The sequence below is a fragment of the Macrobrachium nipponense genome, chromosome 38 (assembly GCF_015104395.2).
Source record: "Macrobrachium nipponense isolate FS-2020 chromosome 38, ASM1510439v2, whole genome shotgun sequence".
Taxonomy (NCBI): domain Eukaryota; kingdom Metazoa; phylum Arthropoda; class Malacostraca; order Decapoda; family Palaemonidae; genus Macrobrachium; species Macrobrachium nipponense.
The window spans coordinates 43027956-43048648 of record NC_061098.1 but is presented as its reverse complement, the minus strand read 5'-3'; the positions used below and the strand labels follow the sequence as shown (position 1 = coordinate 43048648).

Below are 20693 nucleotides of genomic sequence, written 5' to 3'. Positions count from 1 at the left end.
TGGGAGCAACATCAAACACATAGATGAGACAGGATACAAATACCTGGGAATAATGGAAGGAGGAGATATAAAAACACCAAGAGATGAAGGACACGATCAGAAAGAATATATGCAGACACTCAAGTCGATACTCAAGTCAAAAACTCAAACGCCGGAAATATGATAAAAGCCATAACACATGGGCAGTGCCATTTAATCAGATACAGCGCAGGAATAGTGGAATGGACGAAGGCAGAACTCCGCAGCATAGATCAGAAAACCAGGAAACAAATGACAATACACAAAGCACTACACCCAAGAGCAAATACGGACAGACTATACATAACACGAAAGGAAGGAGGGAGAGACTACTAAGTATAGAGGACTGCGTCAACATTGAAAACAGAGCACTGGGGCAATATCTGAAAACCAGTGGAGACGAGTGGCTAAAGAGTGCATGGGAAGAAGACTAATAAAGTAGACGAAGACCCAAGAAATATACAGAGACAGGAGAAAGACAGAGGACTGGCACAACAAACCAATGCACGGACAATACATGAGACAGACTAAAGAACTAGCCAGCGATGACAATTGGCAATGGCTACAGAGGGGAGAGCTAAAGAAGGAAACTGAAGGAATGATAACAGCGGCACAAGATCAGGCCCTAAGAACCAGATATGTTCAAAGTACGATAGACGGAAATAACATCTCTCCCATATGTAGGAAGTGCAATACGAAAATTGAAACCATAAACCACATAGCAAGTGAATGCCCGGCACTTGCACAGAACCAGTACAAAAAGAGGCATGATTCAGTGGCAAAAGCCCTCCACTGGAGCCTGTGCAAGAAACATCAGCTTACCTTGCAGTAATAAGTGGTACGAGCACCAACCTGAGGGAGTGATAGAAAACGATCAGGCAAAGATCCTCTGGACTATGGTATCAGAACGGATAGGTGATACGTGCAAATAGACCAGACGTGACGTTGATTGACAAAGTCAAGAAGAAAGTATCACTCATTGATGTCGCAATACCATGGGACACCAGAGTTGAAGAGAAAGAGAGGGAAAAAATGGATAAGTATCAAGATCTGAAAATAGAAATAAGAATAATATGGGATATGCCAGTGGAAATCGTACCCATAATCATAGGAGCACTAGGCACGATCCCAAGATCCCTGAAAAGGAATCTAGAAAAACTAGAGGCTGAAGTAGCTCCAGGTCTCATGCAGAAGAGTGTGATCCTAGAAACGGCACACATAGTAAGAAAAGTGATGGACTCCTAAGGAGGCAGGATGCAACCCGGAACCCCACACTATAAATACCACCCAGTCGAATTGGAGGACTGTGATAGAGCAAAAAAAAAAAAAAAAAAAAAAAAAAAAAAAAAATAATAATAATAATAATAATAATAATGGGCACAGTTTTCCGTGTCGAAAATGATGACAATGTTTGCAGGTCCACAATAATACAGCATTTGAGTTTATGGTCATTAATGTATATTAAAAGCTTTTGAACCTTGTGCTAGGTTCATCTTTAGTCAAGTGAACATTATGACTTTAAAAAAATGTTCACTTGACCAAAGATGAACCTAGCACAAGGTTCGAAAGATTCTAATATACATTAAAGACCATAAACGCAAATGCTATATTATTGTGGACCTGCAACCAAAATTATAATAATAATAATAATAATAATAATGATAATAATAATAATATAATATCCAGCTAACGACTCTCACCCATAACAGTGACGTTAGCAGAGGCCGCCAAGGCACTGGTGTCAGTAGTGGGACCCACTTGGCACTGGTACTCGCCGTCGTCGTCCAAGGTGGCGCCCTTGATGACCAGATGGTGCTGCCCCTTGCTCGGGTCCCCCGAGTAGGAGTGGCGAGGGTAACCTGGGACGTCGCGCTCGAAACCTTGGGACAGATGGGCGTCTTAGGTTACTTAAGCGGACGAAGAATAATACACCCCGCGTCTATGTTACAGTAAGACTTTGCATCCTCACGAAATGCCTGGAATTTTCAGGTAATTCGATGAAATCACCAATTCACTTAGGGACAATTTCGATGTCCGAGGGACTATAGTAGATCCATATAAACCGCGCATCTGATGTCTATCTCAGTCCCTTACGACGTTCCTGATTGGCTGTTGATAAGCCAATGACAGGGCTGGAAACTCTTAGTCTCTCTCGAGAGAGTTCGCATAGGCAGGATGTGTGTTCCACTTCAGGAGAGGCGGAACATGCCTCCTGCATATGCGAACCCTCTAGAGAGACTGAGAGTTTCCAGCCCTGTGATTGGCTTATAAACCGCCAATCAGGAGCGTCGTAAGGGACTGGGCTAGACATCGGATGCGCGGTTGATGTGAATCTACCATAGGCCATCGAGGATCAAATGCACTTAGGGACATTTGATTTCCGAGAATCTAGAACCGAACACAGGAAACACATTTGATCCCCGAGTGCTAGTACTAGATACGCCAACAGATTTGATTCCTGAGGACTAGTACTAAAATACATGAAACAAAAAATTATTTCCTAAGGGGGCCATTACTGAACACTGCAAAACTGTAAGTAAATCACTGTTTCACTGTGTTTAGTACTAGACCCTGGGGATCAAATGTTCTTAAGTGGACTGGTGATTTTACGAAGTCCATGAAAACTTCAGGGATTTCGTGGATTTCCTGGCTTCACGATCTTAGTGTAACATAGAATTTAGGCCGAAGAACAAAGCTTCCGTTGGGACGTGTTACGATATCATTCACCGCGGAAATAAAAACTGAGTCTAAGGTTTGAAAACTGTAACGGGTGGAAAACCTCAAAGCAGTTGCACTATGAAAAAATAGTTAGAAGAGGGTGGGAAGTAAGATGGAAAAAAAGATATGAGTGGAGGTACAGTAAAAGGAACGAAAGGAATTGCAGCTTGGGGCCGAAAGGACGCCGTACACAACTTTATGTAATGCTTACAGTACCCCACTACGCGAAGATTGAATAAAACAGGGGTAATAATTTCATTGATGAAAGCTGGGTTAGAAGGCCGCGCAGCTCCCGGTAATTTCAGCCATTCAGCGCCTCTCAGGACAGTGAAAAGAGTTGGAGTGGTTGGACAGCAAATAAAGTGAAAGAAGAGCTGCAGGCAGAGGACGAAGAACGCTCTGAAGCGTCAGAGAGAAACAGGAAATTGAGAAGAGGGTGATCGTCCCTGTCGGTGGATCGTCGAAATCGAATGAAATAAGAGGAAAAGATCTAACGATTCAGGCTCCAAGAGCAGACCCCATGGCTAAGAGAAAATGAAACCTGAAACGAATTAAAGAGAAAATAAAAGAGAGCAAAGCTATTTTGTTCGACTATTTACGTCCACAAAAGTGTCATTTTCCATTACTCTGGACATGAGTTTCTTGATTATTTTATTTCCTTATATTTTAAGTCGACTGTCGTCTGCGAAAGGCCTCCGATTGCATGATAATAGAACAACAGCCAAAACAATGAGGGCGAAAAGGGAATATTATGAATGGTACAGACCAACATACAATCATATATTATATATATATATATATATATTATATATATATATATATATATATATATATATATATTATCCTGTGCCAATCAATGAAAAGCCATTATCATGCCGCAGTTAATATGCTGACTGGGTAGTGGCATCAGATAGGCTGAATATTTATGGCTTTGGAAATGAGGTTTCTTGCTCAAATCACTGCAGACGCTAATTAGCTAATCTAGGTCGGGATATCATGATAAAGAGACAGAACAATTATATGATTATGTTAGTGTTACTACGCTATATTTTCGAGGACTGGAATCATTATTAAAACTTTCCCTCAACATGGACTAGTCTGACCTGCCTGCCACTATATGGTAAGCAGATACAACCAGCCTTGTTGTACGATGGCTGGTTGCTTCTGCTTATCATATAGATGGCTGGTCGTGCCTGTATTCGATATAGTAGCAGGCCAGGATAGTGCGTGAGAGGAGATTGTGGTAAATAATACTTCTGATGATGTTAGCATATAGTTTTGAGGAGACTTAACACAAATCTGAAGGTAATGTACCAGCTAAAGGCCGCCACTAACGATTAGTTATACCTGCGCAGATATGCCTGGCCAAACTTAACGTTAGTGGGTTCGGTTTAACACGCACAGCCCAAATGTGCAGGTAAAACTGAACATTAGTGGGTTCAGTTTTACTCGTGCAGCCCAAATGTGCAGGCAAAACTGAAAGTGGGTTCAGTTTTGCCCGCACAGGCCAAATGTGCAGGCAAAACTGAATGTTAGTGGGTTCAGTTTTCCCTGCACAGGCCAAATGTGCAGGCAAAACTGAACGTTAGCGGTTCAGTTTTGCCTGCACAGCCCAAATGTGCAGGCATAGCTGAATGTTGGTAGCGGCCTTTAGGCTTGCAAGTGTAACTCCATTGGTGCAAAGGGTTATTTTTGAGCCCCAACTTGATCTCACAATTCCTAATTGCCTTCTTCTATATCATCAATATCAATTGCATGCTATGATGCTATGGTACGTTCCTGGCACAGGCATTAGGCTGACTAAAAAAAGCATTTTAAAATTTGTTCATTTTATAAGACTTTTACTGGTTCTACTTTCCTCTGCGCATTTCACCCATTATGAATTCACAGAGCAAATAAAGCCCTTAACTTTGAACACCTCTTGAGTTTTGAACGAATTCAACCCAATGACTCTACCAATAGATATCCAGCTCTTTTATGCACAAGGGTTCCAATGACTGGTATTTCCTTCAAATCCACACTTCCTCTAGGTTACATGGTGTACAAACTCAATTGAACTTATAAACTGAAGTTACTTAACCGAAACTATAGAAGGTTATAATTCTTAAAAGAATGTTTCACTCCCGTTGAAGTGAATAATGAAAATCAATTCAGTCAATTTTAAAACCAAACATGCTGGGTTTTATTTGCATAAAGAAACCGAAACTTTGGTCACTGGATGGTTTATACCAGAGAAGCCTACATTTAGGGATTTAGTGGAAAATTATAAACATTATATAAGAAGACAGTATAAAGTATGAATTATGTTGCGGTATGGTATCCTTCAGCAAGTGGTTTGAATTTCTAGACTGTTGTGTTTTTTTTAATTCTTTACATTTATGAATCCCTAAAAATTATAAACAGATGTTTTAGCAAACTTGACTATATATGGAAAATGCAAATATCAATGTTCTAAATGTTCTTTAACATATAAAAGAGCAAACCAGAATGCACAAAAGCTCACACATTTGAATGTATCGAAAATGAAAGTAAATACTTATTATATAAATCAATCTTTGTCTCTCACCTAATGCAAAGCCATCTTTTGTCCACTGTGCTTTACCCTGTTGGTTTTGGATGACACACTCGAGGAAGACGTCCTCTCCGGCGTTCACTCTGACGCTGTGTGGAGAGATGGTGAACACCTGTTCCTGCCTGAAGACACCTGTTTGGAGGAGCAGAGCTTTCTTCAGTATGCCTTTCCATTTAGTTCATCTGTCTCAATCCCACCACTTTACCCTCCACTGTCCCTTGTAATTCTTTATAACAACGCCTATGGCACTGGAAATTTTTAACAGGATGGTAAATTGACTACTTCAATGAGTCTTTCGAAGGATATTGTTATTTTGAAAACCACAGCATTAATTACTTAGACATGTGTCCTGTCTGTTTCCATAAATTAATGCTAACCAAACGCTTTTTTAACCAGTCCCGCTCCTTAGCAAGTGGTTGAAGTTTGACATATCAGTTACTTCCAGCCTCGTCTTCTGCTGCGCTCCCTGCTTCTTTTAAATCTGTTAGGAATGAGTATACCTCTGTCTGGTGTCCTCATCTGGTCCTCAGCTAGAAACAGAATCCTACTCCTTTGCTAATGACATTCTCAACAAAGTTTCCAGGTCCAGTTCTCTCTTCTCTTACATATGGTTCAAGTTGCTTTTAGAACTGCCATAGTCCTGTATATTTTTCAAAGTTTTTAAAGGTGACATGGCTGTAGAATTTTCCCGAGTTCTTCATTCAAGCTGTAATTTTTCACCTATACTTCCAGAAACACACATACCCTGATACAACTCATCCCAAAGAAAGGCGACGGCTGTAATCTATTCAATAAGAATATTTTTATTTGAATTTCTACAGTTATTAAAGAATTAGATATTTCCTATGTATCTATTGTCAAGTGGGCAGTAGTAGTGATGAATGTCCATGAAAGGCCTAAAAAACATGACCTTTTCCATTTTTTTGTAACAGCAGTCACTACCCATGATCATTGGTAACCTCAAAGCAGTGACTCTGGAACTGTTGATGCAGGAGCAATGTATCTAAGAGCAGTCGTTATTAATATTATCATTGTTTCTGCAAGTAGTACTTAAGTATATCAATTAGTATACTTGCAACAAGTAGTAGCAATTTAGATATACTGGTAAACTCAAATTTATTAATGTTGACAAAGCCATCCAAAATATTAGCTGCAGCTATGAGCAATGGCTCTTTATATCTGCTGCTGGGCTGAACTGAACTGAGTGATCATGGTCATTTTCCAATTGGTAGGGCTGTTCATCACTTGATATTAGTAATATCAATAATGACCACGTTTTTTACCATAATTAATTACTCCAACCATTGTCGATATTAGACTTTAGTATAAATAGCTACTACTGGACTTAATATACTGAAAATAGCTATGCTTGAGTGAATCAGTATTTACTTGTGTCTCGTGGTAAACCAAATCAAATGAGCATAGCCACAGTCGATAATGGTAGGCTAACCAATGAGCCAACTATAGTGATGATGAACAATAACTATATTGTCCAAACAGGCACAAAATTACCAAATTTCGATACTAACTAGAGCTATTATACTCACGTTGAAGAAGACCCTGAATTTGCATTGTAATCTACCTCAGTATAGACTTGTCATGTGTGAAATAAGAAAATAAGATGAAAGACAAAGTAAGGAATAGCACTGTTAATTGTCAATAAAACAGTAAAGAAGCCTTAAAACATGTGGTCACAAAATAGCACGAAATTGATTTTTAAACATCATTGGTAACAACTATAATTAATTCACAGCACCCGTGTATCTGGTGCCCAGCCCCGTCCCTTACGACGTTCCTGACTGGTTGTTGATCAGCCAACCACAGAGCTGGAAAGTTGCAAACGCGTCAGTGTCTCTCAAAACGTCATGCAGTAAGGATCTCCGCTCCCACCTCTCCTGACAAAAATGTCTTTCAAAAGTTATAACTTTCATCACACCTCAGGTTTTTTTACCTGAAGAAAAAGTAGTGTTTACCAATTTCTTCATCAAACATCGTCAAGCCAAAGATTTAAAGATTTTAATGATATGAATTATGTGCTTTAGAAATATTATATAAATTAAAACTTCAACTTGAATACCGCCTGCTTGACTTTTAGACAGTAACCTTAATGCTAAAATATGTTTAGTGAAATAAACGAAATTTTAAGATAAATATATTCTTTTGTTCCTTACATGACATCACAGCGCGCTCATCATTTATCGTCTTGTGTTTCATACAGAATCGTAGCTTAAATGCCATGGATGACAATGTTACTAAAAAATTACAGGTAGGGCTATCAATGTGAAAACAACAAGTAAAAGATTAAGAATATTAATCTCTCTCTCTCTCTCTCTCTCTCTCTCTCTCTCTCTCTCTCTCTCTCTCTCATCTTCGTGTAGTCACGTCCTGGCCATATTCTATAGAGGAAATCTCTACATGAAAAAATCGTATAATAATAAATAGATAATTAAAAAGGATAATGAGAGGGATATAGGAGAAATGAGAAAGACTGCAGTGAAAGAAAAACCAATGGGATATGAATTTCTTCCATAAGGTATCAATATCTCCCTAAGTAACGATTTTTTCATGTAGAGATTTCCACTATAGGATATGAGAGAGGGTGATAATGATAGTGACGATAATGAAGCCTTATTTTTCTTTCCCCCATAAGACTACTTTTTGGGAGCATTGTCAACCATGGCATTTAAGCTACGGTATTGTATGAAACACAAGACGATAAATGGTGACAGCACAGCGATGTCATCCAAGGAAGAAAAAAATATATTTTAGCTAAAATTTCATGTTTATTTCACCATACATATTTTGGCATTAAGTTTGCTGAAGCACATAATCACAGAGTTCCTAGGCCTAGAGAGCCTACGAGCTAATGACTGCTTTTATTCCATACGAATCTTTCATTGCCGATCGAGTGAAGAGTTGTCATGTCTGAAAGTGGTTTTATCTGAATGTATATCTTTCTGATAATATGTCATGCCAAAACTTAACATACAGACACATATGGTAACGACTAATAACAACATAATTTTCTCTTAAATGGAACTTCCCTGTCTTTTTCAAGTGGTTCATTGGTTAATTGTGCCGGCTTTGTCTGTCCGTCTGCACTTTTCCGTCCGCCCTCAGATCTTAAAGACTACTGAGGCTAGAGGGCTGAAAATTGGTAAGTTGATCATCCAACCTCCAATCATCTAACACACTACATTGCAGTCCTCTAACCTCAGTAATTTTTATGTTATTTAAGGTTCAAGTTACCCACAATCGTGCTTCTGGCAATGATATAGGATGGACCAAAGTCAAAGTATATAGGGTCTGCTCAACTCAGCAGTGGGGGCGAAGCTAATACTGTTACGTCAGAAGAGTAACACTGCCCTTGCTTCTCCATTGAATTACTTAAAGAAGCTTTAGTTTTTATACATTTAATCCATATCGCATGGTGTTTTTCATAAAATCTTGATAATAAAATCTGTAGAGAGGTCACATGTTTTATTTTTTTAATACCCATTCTCTCATTTAGTCACCAAGCCTTGTTTTATTGCACAAAATATACCAGTTTGAACACACATAGCTACTCCAGCTTTCTTCATATGTTTATTCTTTACTTATTTATTTACTTACCCATATACTGGTTTGCTGTATTCTCTTCAAGTCCATTTCTTATAACATGACAACTCTCTCTCTCTCTCTCTCTCTCTCTCTCTCTCTCTCTCTCTCTCTCTCTCTCTCTCTCTCAGGTGGTTATATTATCAAGATTTTAAATAATTATTAAGAAATATATTTAGTTCTGTCACTTTGTTCATACCTCACTTTGAAAAGCAACTTTTTTAATGATAAAGGTTAGAATGATAGATTAATTATATTTTTCAAATCTTATTATGAATACTTATTGTTATGCAATATATACAAAGAAAATGTAGACACAAGCATTGTAAAAAATGGCAGTTGCATTTGCACGAGTTGACCATGAAAAAAGAAAACAATATCAAAGTATAAGTATTACATTATATACGATATAAGGTATCAAAGGAATAAATGATGAAGACAATGATACAGGGAACACATTTCCAGCAAATTTCTCATTAGCACTTCATATCACATAAATATACTTCCGAACACATAAGTTTACATATAACACAAACTGTATACATAAAGGTAGTAATTATGCATGCCTCAAACAATTAAAATATTTTCGAAAAAAGTACAAAAAAGTATTCGTCAGTCTGGCTGGATGTATCTGATGACGTTTCACAAGGGGCGGGGCTAGATTTCAGATCTCCCACGAACGCATAATTTTTGTTATAATTTATGCGTGCGTAGATAATATTTTCTGTGCGCAATTATGGGTTTGAAAATAATTGTAATTGTGTCATATACCAATTGAAAGGGCATTCTTTGTACCTTTACATGGTATATGGCAAAATGTAATAAGATGTATAATTATGTAAGAAAAATGTGGTAAATATTTACATAAAATTTAAAAATTTTGGTCCGTCTTTGACCTAGAATTCCTCGAAAACTTTTGAGAACACCTATCAATTTTATTTATTCATTATATAGTAAATTTTATCAGCTTTCTAATCCATTTTTCAGTTTCTTTCTATCATCAACCCTTAGTCAGATACGCTACGAAACATGAATGTATGTAGGTTGACGGATGAAGTAATTGCACATTTTTGCGTGCGTAGATAATTTTTTCTGTGCGCGCTTTTGGGTTTGAAAGTAATCGTAATTGTAATGTGCTATATATCATTTGAAAGAGCATTCTTTTTACTTTAAAGTAGTATACAGCAACATGCAATAAGAGGAAAATTGATATAAAAAAACGCCATCGCAAAAATAGTTATATGAAAATGTTATCGTAAATATAGTTTCATAAAGATATGGTCCTTCTGTAACTGATGACGTTTCACAACGGGTGGGGATAGGTTTTAGTACCGCCTCGCGAGCAGACCCTGTATACTTTGACTCTGGGATAGACCACCACCGGCCCGTGGTTTATACCGAGGCCACCAAAAGATAGATCTATGTTCGGTGGCCTTGATTATACGCTGTACAGATAACTCGATTGCGCCGAAGAAACTTCGGAGCATTTTTTGCTTGTTTATTTTACGTCTTTATTTTCTGTTCGTTTATTCTGTATTCACAGATTTTTTGCTACGTTTTAAATATGATGGATTTATTTACAGCAATGTGACATTTGTTTCAGCTGTTCACCTAAATCTCGATTTTCTTTCTTGGCCGACTTTTTTTTTATGTCGGTTTAATTCTGTTAGTCATCTCATTTCTTTTATTGCTTTCTTTGCCATTGATCTAAGAAACTTGCTTTGACGGTCGAGTCTGTCAAGATTTCATGAGTCAAAATTACGACAAAAGTATATATATAATATTATATTTGTCACCTGAAAACTGGAAATAATGAGAAGGAAACAGTCGTCAGAACAAAAGATTTAGGATATCAACAACCACCTCCCGACCGCTCACCCCCCTCCCCCTAAAAATGGTAACTCAAGGGCATTTTCCCCTCTACTTTGCCAGTCGGTAGTTGAGTAACACCTCTTCTTTGTCCTGCGTCATTAACAAAGGGGTTTTAGGTCTTGGGACTTAGAAGCCTCTCTCTGTATTTCCTGTCATTAGCTTTTGTGACTTTTGTCGCCATCCTTCCAGGTGTGTTTTGAAATAACTGCCTTTTCAGCATTGTTCCATCCTATTACATGATACTGTACGTTTAAAAATAGATTGAATTATTCTAAAAAAAAAAAAATGAATCTACAGAAAGCATATGGAAAATTCATCACATGTTAGTTATATATTGTTATTATTAATGTGGTACAATTCCAAATGCGAAATATACTGCGCCGGTCGTGTTCATTTGTCTCTTGATTCAAACTTTAGAATTGTGTCATGGCTTTGAAACTATTGCCCTAAATTGAAAAACAGGCTACAATAGGTGAGGAAAGGCTGATCCTGTAAATAATTATATATATATATATATATATATATATATATATATATATATATATATATATATATATATATATATATATATATATAAGGATCCCATAAAAACGCCAAAATATTTCAGAGACAGCTGTCTCTGTCTTCAGATGGTAATGAATGAGAAGAGAGAGATAGCGGTCTTTGAAATATAGCGCTTCCTTTCTATATATTAGCAATTTTATGGGCTCCTTTTATTAAATGGAATTTTGTTGTAACAGAACATTTTCACCAGTCATATATTAGAGAGAGAGAGAGAGAGAGAGAGAGAGAGAGAGAGAGAGAGAGAGAGAGAGGCAAGTATTAAAATCATAAGTGAAAAGGTGATCAAAAACATAGAGGAGGAGAATACGAAACTGTTGTATAGAGCACAAATGGAAGTCAGTCACGAGTGAGTATTTTGAAGACTATCTTTCATGTGAGAAATAACGAAATGGGCAGAGTCGAATGAAGGGAGCGTGAAAGGGCTCAGTACAGGTTTGAAAATGGTTGTGAAAATTGTTGTTGAGGATGTTAGGTGGGGAATTGAGAGCTTGAAGAATGGAAACTCTCAGGAAGTTCAGGATGTTACCAGCGATATGTTTATGACGGTTGATGAGTGCGATGAAATGGCTGACAAGGGTTTGCAAGGTATGCCTTGAAGAAGGAATGGTTCCAAAATAATTGGAGAGAGGAATAACTGGTCAGTGACATAAGGTAAAATGGATAGGATTTTGATGAACAAAATAAGACAGAATGGAAGGAGGGTTTAGAGGATGGAGAGCTGCTAACCAAGTTTTTACTTTGAAAATGTTATTTGAGATGTTTTAGAATCAAGGAAAAAATATGTATGTTCTTGGATTTAGAAAAATTCTAGAACGAAATTGACAGAGGCAATATGGAGTGTGCAGAGAATCAGATCAGCTGCTGGAAGCAATGACAAGTTTTTATCAAGGAAGCCATGTGCATTTAAGAATATGTCAGCAGGAGAGTTGTTCTATGTAAAAGACTCTAGTACAGAGATGTCTTGTCTCCAAAATTTTTTACTATCTTCATGAATGGAGAACTGTGAGAATTCACAGCAAAAACAATTAGGCGTCAGTGAAAGTAGCGATGAGAAAGACTGAGGGAAAGAAAACTGCCAGGATGGTTGATGAATGTAGATGATAGGGTACTGATGAGAGATAGTGCAGAGAAGCTGCGGGTACTAAGGAAAGAGTTCGAGAGCGTTTGCAAGAGGAAAGAATTTTTCATGAATCTCAGTAAAGGTTAAATTATTGGGGGTTAGTGGACACCAGGTAGAGTGGAAGCTGTCGATTCATTTAGGTATTTCATAGTGAATACAGTTGATGATAGTGGGATGCGAGAAGGGGTAGGTCACAAAATAAGTAACACATTGAAGAAGGCTGCTGAGTCTCTTCAGATTTGGGGAGGCTGGGAATGTCCGATGAAGCCAGGTTGCGGTGGAAGAAGGGATTGCTGTGCCAACACTCCTTTACAGTGGGTGTTGAATTAAATTGAATAAAAAAGGTTGACGATGATAAGTGAAGTGACTGTCTATACTTTGGCTAGAAAATGCTGAGACTCGAGGTTGATTAGCAGTGCTGCCATTTTTTCTTAAACTCGTTCAAACTTTTCAGGAAAAAGGGTGACAATTGGATAGATTTGGCAAAGCTTTTGATCGGCGCTGCCATTTCCTCGTGTATGGATGATTAGGGGAAGTGACCGCCAAGAGTCACAGCAATAAGAGGATTGTCTGTCACCCCTTCCCCTCCATTCGTCGGTACAAAAGCAAAACATGGAGATCAAAACATTGTACGTAGGTGAGAAGGTGGATAATGTTTTGTGCTTAAAGTCTGGAGGTGTCTGAAGGGAACAGGAGAGGAGGGAGACCTAGAAAACGATTGGTAATGGGGCATCTCATAAACAAACAAAGAAAGATATTAAAAACTTTTTTTTTTTTTTTTTTTTTTTTTTTGTCATAGCTGGTTTGACCATTTGACCGAGCGGAAACTGATGCATTTCCCAAAATTGGTCGTGGTTTCATAGGTTCAGGCCATTCCCTAGAACAGCTCACAAATAGAGTATACTATCTATATTGCTTCAGTTCAATTTAATATTCATTACAATAAGCTGTAAAAACTATAATTGGAAAAGTATCATCAAAACTGATGAATGGCGTCTCAGAAGTACAAGACGACAAACTCCTATTCTGAGTTATGTCGTCGTGAAACCTTGGTCCAACTACAGTGATTCCAGTATTTCAAAATACACTTTTTATAGCTTCAAACTCCAGTTTTTAATTTCATTTACATAATTTCTGAAAGGATCGAAATTTGGTATATTTCTTCCACCGTATAGCTGGAGCAAGCTATTCCATTCCTAACTAGAAATTAACATTTTCCGAACAAGGGAAAGTTTTGCATTGCAAGAGGCCAAAACAGGGTTTGGAACAGATGTTCGTGATGCCTGCTACTTCAGGCACCACATTCTACCCGTGTCAATAAAAGACAACATTTCCTTTCCTAACTGGCTATATATATATATATATATATATATATATATATATATATATATATATATATATATATATATATATGATATGTATATATATATATATTATATATATATATATATATATATATATATATATATATATATATGTGTGTGTGTGTGTGTGTGTGTGTGTGTGTGTGTGTGTGTGAATGACTTGATCACGAAATGTGAAAAACGTGATGCTGTGTATAAATAAAGATATTGCCAGGGAGGAAAATGAAAAACGAGAACTTCTTAAAGAGATCTTTCGGTCTTAACGACCCTATTTCGGGAATAACTTGCACCAAAGAGGGAAATATAATTGAAAAGCGCTTTGTCGCGAGTGGTATTCGAAACGCTGTGCTGCCGGGCTTAATATTCATAGATAAATATAAACAAGATCTTTCGGTCTTACTGACCCTTTACAGAGGCAAGACTGATCAGAACTAAGAGAAACAGTACAGGTAATTTCCAAATATACATAAATTTCCGTCCAATGTTTGTTGGGAACACAGCGTATTGGATTCAAGGAAATGTCACATGAGGTAACCGATAACCAATGCTTCATTTTTAATCAGATCCAGTTCAGGTCTCAGTTCCAATCAGTTTAGCTCCGTTTCTTTACCCATCGCTCATTCTCTCATTTCATCGTTCGGAACAGTTTTGATTCTAAATTAGCACAACGCCACTATGGTTTTTCGTCCAGTCATGATCTTTCAGATATTACTTGAAGCCAGGGTAAAAATACCATACAAAAGTATAACCACTTTCTCTTAACTATAAGGAACAAAATGCCCTTCTTATATATATTTCAGAAGTTTGTCAATCTAACTATAAAATATGGCGTTGTTATACAAATGCATTTCACAAAATGTGCACAGAAGTGGTCCTTGCCTTTAGCATGATTATCATACCAATTGAGGAATCAGTTTTTTCTCACAAGAGAGGACCACACCGCATCTCCTGCACAGGGTTCTTTCTTCAACACCTGCTTGGAAAATTCTCTAACAAGTGACTGAAAAAAATACACATTTTTCGTTATTAATGAAGAACGTTAGGGAGGCATACGTCAAAATTAATACATATACCGGGTGTTTCGAAATTAGAGGGCACCCCCCCTCTACAGAACAAATGGAAAGTTATGAAGTTTTCTGCTATAGCCTATTTCCAAGTACATTATCTTAAGTCTCTATTAAGATATTTTTCATTTTACATTTCTTGTATTTTCAGATTGAGTGACGGAGTTAGATACAGCCATCGCTAACGACTAGGAGGAAATCAGAGGTATTGATCAAATCTGGGCTATAACCTTCAGAGAGGCCTGGGATGCTGGCGCATCCTTCATTTCATGTTCCTGGATAGCTAAATACATTAAAAGAGATGAATCCTTTGTTAAAAGAAAATGGAGCAAAAATCCATATAACTGTCATTGCGAAAAGAGTGAGAATCTTGGAAGGCCTGAAGTCCTTTCTCAGGAGTCAAAAGACATCATAGCTGAGGCAGTGGGTAGACCAAGAAAGTCTTTACGTAAATTAGCCCTTGAACTAGAAAAAAAAGGGGAAAGAAGAGAAGCTATAGTGCTGCATATTGTGAGTTGAAAAAATCTGGTATCAAGCCATTTCATGTTATCAGCAAGCCCAACATCACTCAGCAACAGAGAGTAGACCGTGCATGGTTTTGTGGTTCATTTCTTAAAGATTGGTATGAAGCTGACTTTATCCATGTTGCTGCATCAGATGAATTCTTCATTTACACAGTCAGGAACCCAAATCATAAAAGTGACAGCATTAGAGCTACAAAGTTGGATGATATCAGCGATGATGTGCACTATCGCTAAGTTGTGAAATTTCCTGAATGTTTGGGAGTTTTTCTGTTTCACAGCGAAACAGTTAATGTGGATCATCAAAGAAAAAAAAACAGTCATGGAATGGCGAATACTTCACAGAAACTGTGCTTACTGGTGGAGTATTTCCTTTCCTCAAAGATCCTGAAAGTGTATTATCTGTTGAAGAAGTCGCATTTTTGCATGATGAGGTACCATGTCTCAAGGCTTTTCAGACACAGTGGTATCGATTTGTTCTCGTCAAGTGATTTCCAGGCAGCTCCTCTGACCTTAAATGTGTGTGAAAACATTGGTAGTATATTAAAGGATCATGGTGAAGCTTTCACCGTGAACTATGATGGTATACCAAGCCTCGACGACCGGCAAACAGAGGTGACCAAAGTGCTCAGGGAAATGGAGTTTGAGTCTCAGCTTTTTTGCAATTTACTGAAATCATACCCCTCCAGAATGCAGTTGGAGGTACAGGCAGATGGAGGCCACACAAAATATTAAATACTCAGAGAGAAACCTAAATAAATACCTGTTTTGCTTTACTTTTGTTTTTGTCCATATCAATTTTGTTTATGCTGTAGAGGGTGGGCTTTAATTTCGAAAACACCCTGTATATATATATATATATATATATATATATATATATATATATATATATATATATATATATATATATATATATATATATATATATATATCTATATATATATATATATATGTGTCCAATATAGTACGAAGGAACACAAGCTTGAGATTTTCACAAATCCTCGCAGGAAGGTGAGGGAAAACCGAGGCTCGGAACAAGTACTTTCTTAGTTTGTTCCACATTTTTAAGTAAAATACGAAAGTATTTCTTCAAAGCCCCGGATTTCATGCACCTTCTAATGTGGATTTTGTGATACGCATATTAATTATATATATATAATATTATATATATATAATATATATTTATAATATTATTTAATATATATTTCAAGGGTGGCCAAACCGCTGCTCGCAATATGCATGAGGCTCTTTGACCTTCAATTTATAACTCGAAAATATGTTGGCTGAGCTCGAGCTCCTATTTCTTTCCCAATTATAAACAGTAGATAAGAAAAGATTCAAGGTGGTGTTTGAACGAAATATCTCTAATGTCATTGGTTTCATTTAATAAGACAGATAAATGTAATTAATTATATATATATTATATATATATATATATATATATATATATATATATATATATATATATATATATATTTCCTTTTTAGGGTTATTTTTTGACAGTCTAATTTTATCATTCTTGATGTCTTGCGGCTCTCAAACATCTGAAGTTTGTCGTATGTGGCTCTTACGTAAAGCAATGTATTTTATATATACATATATGTATACATTTCCTAGTGATCATACAACGCACGACCATTTATATGTGGCGCCTTCCCCCTGCATTCATATTCTCCATAAACTATTCCACTTGGCCAGCGCTTAAGGATACTGCATAAACTAAGTCAATTATTCAAAATGGTGAACACGGTTCCGTGCTTCTCGAACGCAAAATAACAAGTGTGTTATTTTAGGGCCAAGGAATGTTTCTGCAACATTCAGAACGCTTATTGATTCCATGTGGATGTTGACTGTTTCATTGCCTTCCCTCGTTTCCCATGCAAGTCCTGTTGCTCTGTTTGCAATGCATTAATGAAGTTCACTTGATTAGGAGCCAAGGTGCAGAGTTACGAGAACTGCAGTGCGCCTTCAAAAACGCTCCAATTATGAATATATATTGCGCTCTAATGAGACTAGACTTTTAGCACAGCAGTGAGAAACACTTAAATCAATTCTTGCGAAAGTTTGCAGAGGAATTCATTGGATAGTATGATGGAAGATAAATCAATAATAAATTAATTCATAGATGTCAGTCAAGTAGCAAATTCATTGAAAAGTGTTTTCACGGGCATATTAATATACTATAGTTGGTCATTCGATAATCATTATAGAGTATAGAGTTCATATTGTGTGCCTTATTCTTCTTAGTAACCTCATCATCGTTTACTACGTTGAAAAGGAAGACAATATCACATTTAACCCGTAAGTGGGTAGCACCTTCGGTCCACCCTTCGTGACGAATTGTAAACATCTCTGAAAGGTCCCATATGGGACTAGCTGTACCGATATTTTAGCCTTTTACTTTACCTCCATTCTTGCTCTCTTCCTCCTGCTTTGCTGTCCATTATCTCTGTTATATCTTAGTGCAACTGACATTTTTTTCTTGTTGGTTCGACCCTTGTACTTCAACGCCTTTATTTTCTGCGTCTTTTCATCTTGAGTAGCTAAATGGCTGAAAGTGTCCCCATGCTTGGACTGACAGCCTCCATTTCATAAAATCAGTCAGTCAGTATCCACATCACCCATCAGTCCCGGCTTCCAATCAACAAAAGACAAAAAATGTGTACATATTGTTATAGGCATTCGTATTTTGTAGTAGTAAACATGCACGGAACCATTCGCAGACAGAAAACTTCAGCAATGGTGCAAAATGGACCTGTGTGTGGTATCTTCTCCGCAAAGCTCGATCTCCTTTGGCTCTCAAAATCTAATCACTTATTATTATTATTATTATCCAGAAGACGAAACCTACTCGCTCACAGGAGCCACTGACTGGAATTTAAAGCTTCCAAAGAATATGATGTTCATAAGGAAGAAATTAGACGAGGTACTAAATTGAAATACCGACAGAAGAGACTTCACTCATTGAAATAGAACAAGAAATATACTAATAAATTAACAAATAGGTCAAAATGTATGAAAATGCAAGGAGAACAGCATTATGGTACTAATGTATTACACCTTTGCTTGAGCTTCTGAAGAAGTTCCAGTTGCACGACTTCCTCTGGGAAGATGTTCTAGTCCAACGGTTTCAGGAATCAAGGACCTCTGGAACTGAGAAGTTCGACAACAAGACAAAAAAATGGACAAGAAATAACACTATAACTGGTTCACTTAAGGTAGATTCTTGGGTGAGCCCTATGCCTACGAGACGTTTGTTTGGCGGCCGCTGACTGGCCGGGAGCTCTCAACCTCCCGGTGCCAGCCAATCAGCGGCCGCCAAACAAACGTCTCGTAAGCATATGGCTCATCCAAGAATCTACCTTAAGTGAACCAGCTATACACGCACACTCTCTCTCTCTCTCTCTCTCTCTAAAAAAGACGTACGGTTTAACATCCAGTCAATGAGAAAAAGTCCAAGAACTTACCACTCACAGTCGAGCGGATCATTGTGAGCAACACGAGAAGCAGCGACAATTCCCGGAGCTCCTCCATCTAGGTCGCTGGAGCCACCATCGTCATTTGATCATCGTCTTCTGGCTCAGATGAAGCCACCTTTTTTCCACTCGTACAGATTCTTTCCGTCACAGGGCATTAGACATCAACATCATCGCGTTACAATAGTCATCCACACGTTTGTTAATGTTAATCATTTTCTATTTCTTTTTCTCAATTGCTTTATAATTTTGTGTACGTTCATTTCTCTTTGGAATGAAGTTCATTTGTTTTTTAGGAATTATCATTTACACTACTACATATGCATAACATTGATATCCTCTTTTCTGTTGAGAGTTTGCGACATTTGATCCCGTAGAAGAATTCGTTTTATTTTTTACACTTTTTATGGCAATTTTTATGTACAATTATGAAAAAAAACAACGTTATTGATTTTGATCTGCAAATTGGTCAAAAGAAAGTAACTCCAGAAGAGAGAGAGAGAGAGAGAGAGAGAGAGAGAGAGAGAGAGAGAGAGAGAGAGAGAGAGAGAATTCACAGTTTCCTCCAATCCAAAGCCTTACATGACCGTAAAGTCGTGATTGTAGAGTGGCATACTGAACGCACAGCAAACACAGGTTGACTGCAAATCAACGACCTATTGGGAGTGCCAGCCAGTGCTTCGGGTGTTCATCCAGTGTTGCCAAAAGGTCTTTCTCAGCTTGAGGAGTTCACTTGTTTTCAACCTGTCTGTGATATGGATGTCATTAAGGGGTTTCTGACAGGTTCTACTGTAGTGCAGACGTGCCCTTGGAAGTGATCCATTCTTAGTGCACACGTACACAAACAATATATATGTGTGTGTGTGTATGCAAACTCGGAGATGCCTGTAGATTGGAGTCTCATGCTCCAATTACCAAGACAAATAAGTGGCCAATGGATGACTGCAAACTTCCAAATAGCAGGGAATGCCTCTTCTGCTGCCAATAACGTCCGTCTGGGAGCAATGCGGATTTCTCATGCGAATGCTGGAAAACAACGTTGTATATTTCTAGTAATTCTGCGTCGTGTGGAACTGAAATAAATGGCCTGGTTACACCATTTGCTGTTCTTTACACCGCGCCCATGTTGATTATCAACATAAAATAGAGAAAGTTTAATATTTGTACCGCTCTACATTTTCGGATGCCGTTCAGTAGCGATGCAATGCATGACGGTAATAGGCGCGTTTAATTAGTGGAAGGTGCCTGGTTCGGTATTTATTTAATACGAAAGTGAAAGGGCTTTGGTCACTAAATATGAAACGACAAAGAATAACATTGACAGGTCTATCTGTGATGTACAGAAAGAGGAAGGGTATCGTTAGTCGTGTTGGCAAATCTGCTGGATGTGTGAAGGAGAGCGGATGATTTTATTGTGATGTTCAGCGCAGCGAAACAAAATGCCATCGGAGTAAAGGTGCGAGATCTGGAAACCACAGCGTTTGAGACTGAAAGATTGATGAGTCCTGGGTTGTCAAGGTAGAAAGAACTCGACGCTTTTTCTCGTCATGCAGCGCATCAGACAGTGAAAAGACCGAGTTTGGGAGGTGTGGTTGGAAAGCAATACACAGAGTTCCAAAAAATAAAGGACACGAATAGAATATATAGAATTTAGACGAAAGCCTAAGCGCTGGGACCTATGAGGTTTTTAGTGTTGAAAGGGAAATTGACAATTATTGAAAAGTTTGAAAGTGTAACAAGAGAAAAATCTTCTCGCAATTGCATTACGAAACATTTTTCAGAGAGGGTGGAAAGTCAGACGGAAGAA

General features: G+C 37.7%; 2 protein-coding genes across 2 annotated transcripts in view; one reads left to right on the top strand and one right to left on the bottom strand.

The window, feature by feature from the left end:
* Positions 1 to 19138, bottom strand: part of LOC135209486 (kin of IRRE-like protein 2) — a 22417-nt gene extending 3279 nt beyond the window's left edge. The window contains exons 1-3 of the mRNA XM_064242141.1: positions 18878 to 19138; positions 5303 to 5440; positions 1719 to 1898 (exon numbers count right to left, since the gene is read on the bottom strand). Coding sequence (XP_064098211.1) covers positions 1719 to 1898; positions 5303 to 5440; positions 18878 to 18944 — 385 coding nt within the window. The 5' untranslated portion in view covers positions 18945 to 19138. The remainder of the gene's footprint in view (positions 1 to 1718; positions 1899 to 5302; positions 5441 to 18877) is intronic.
* LOC135209819 (nephrin-like) overlaps positions 1 to 20693 on the top strand; it is a 164551-nt gene that overhangs the window by 42416 nt on the left and 101442 nt on the right. The window lies entirely within an intron of this gene.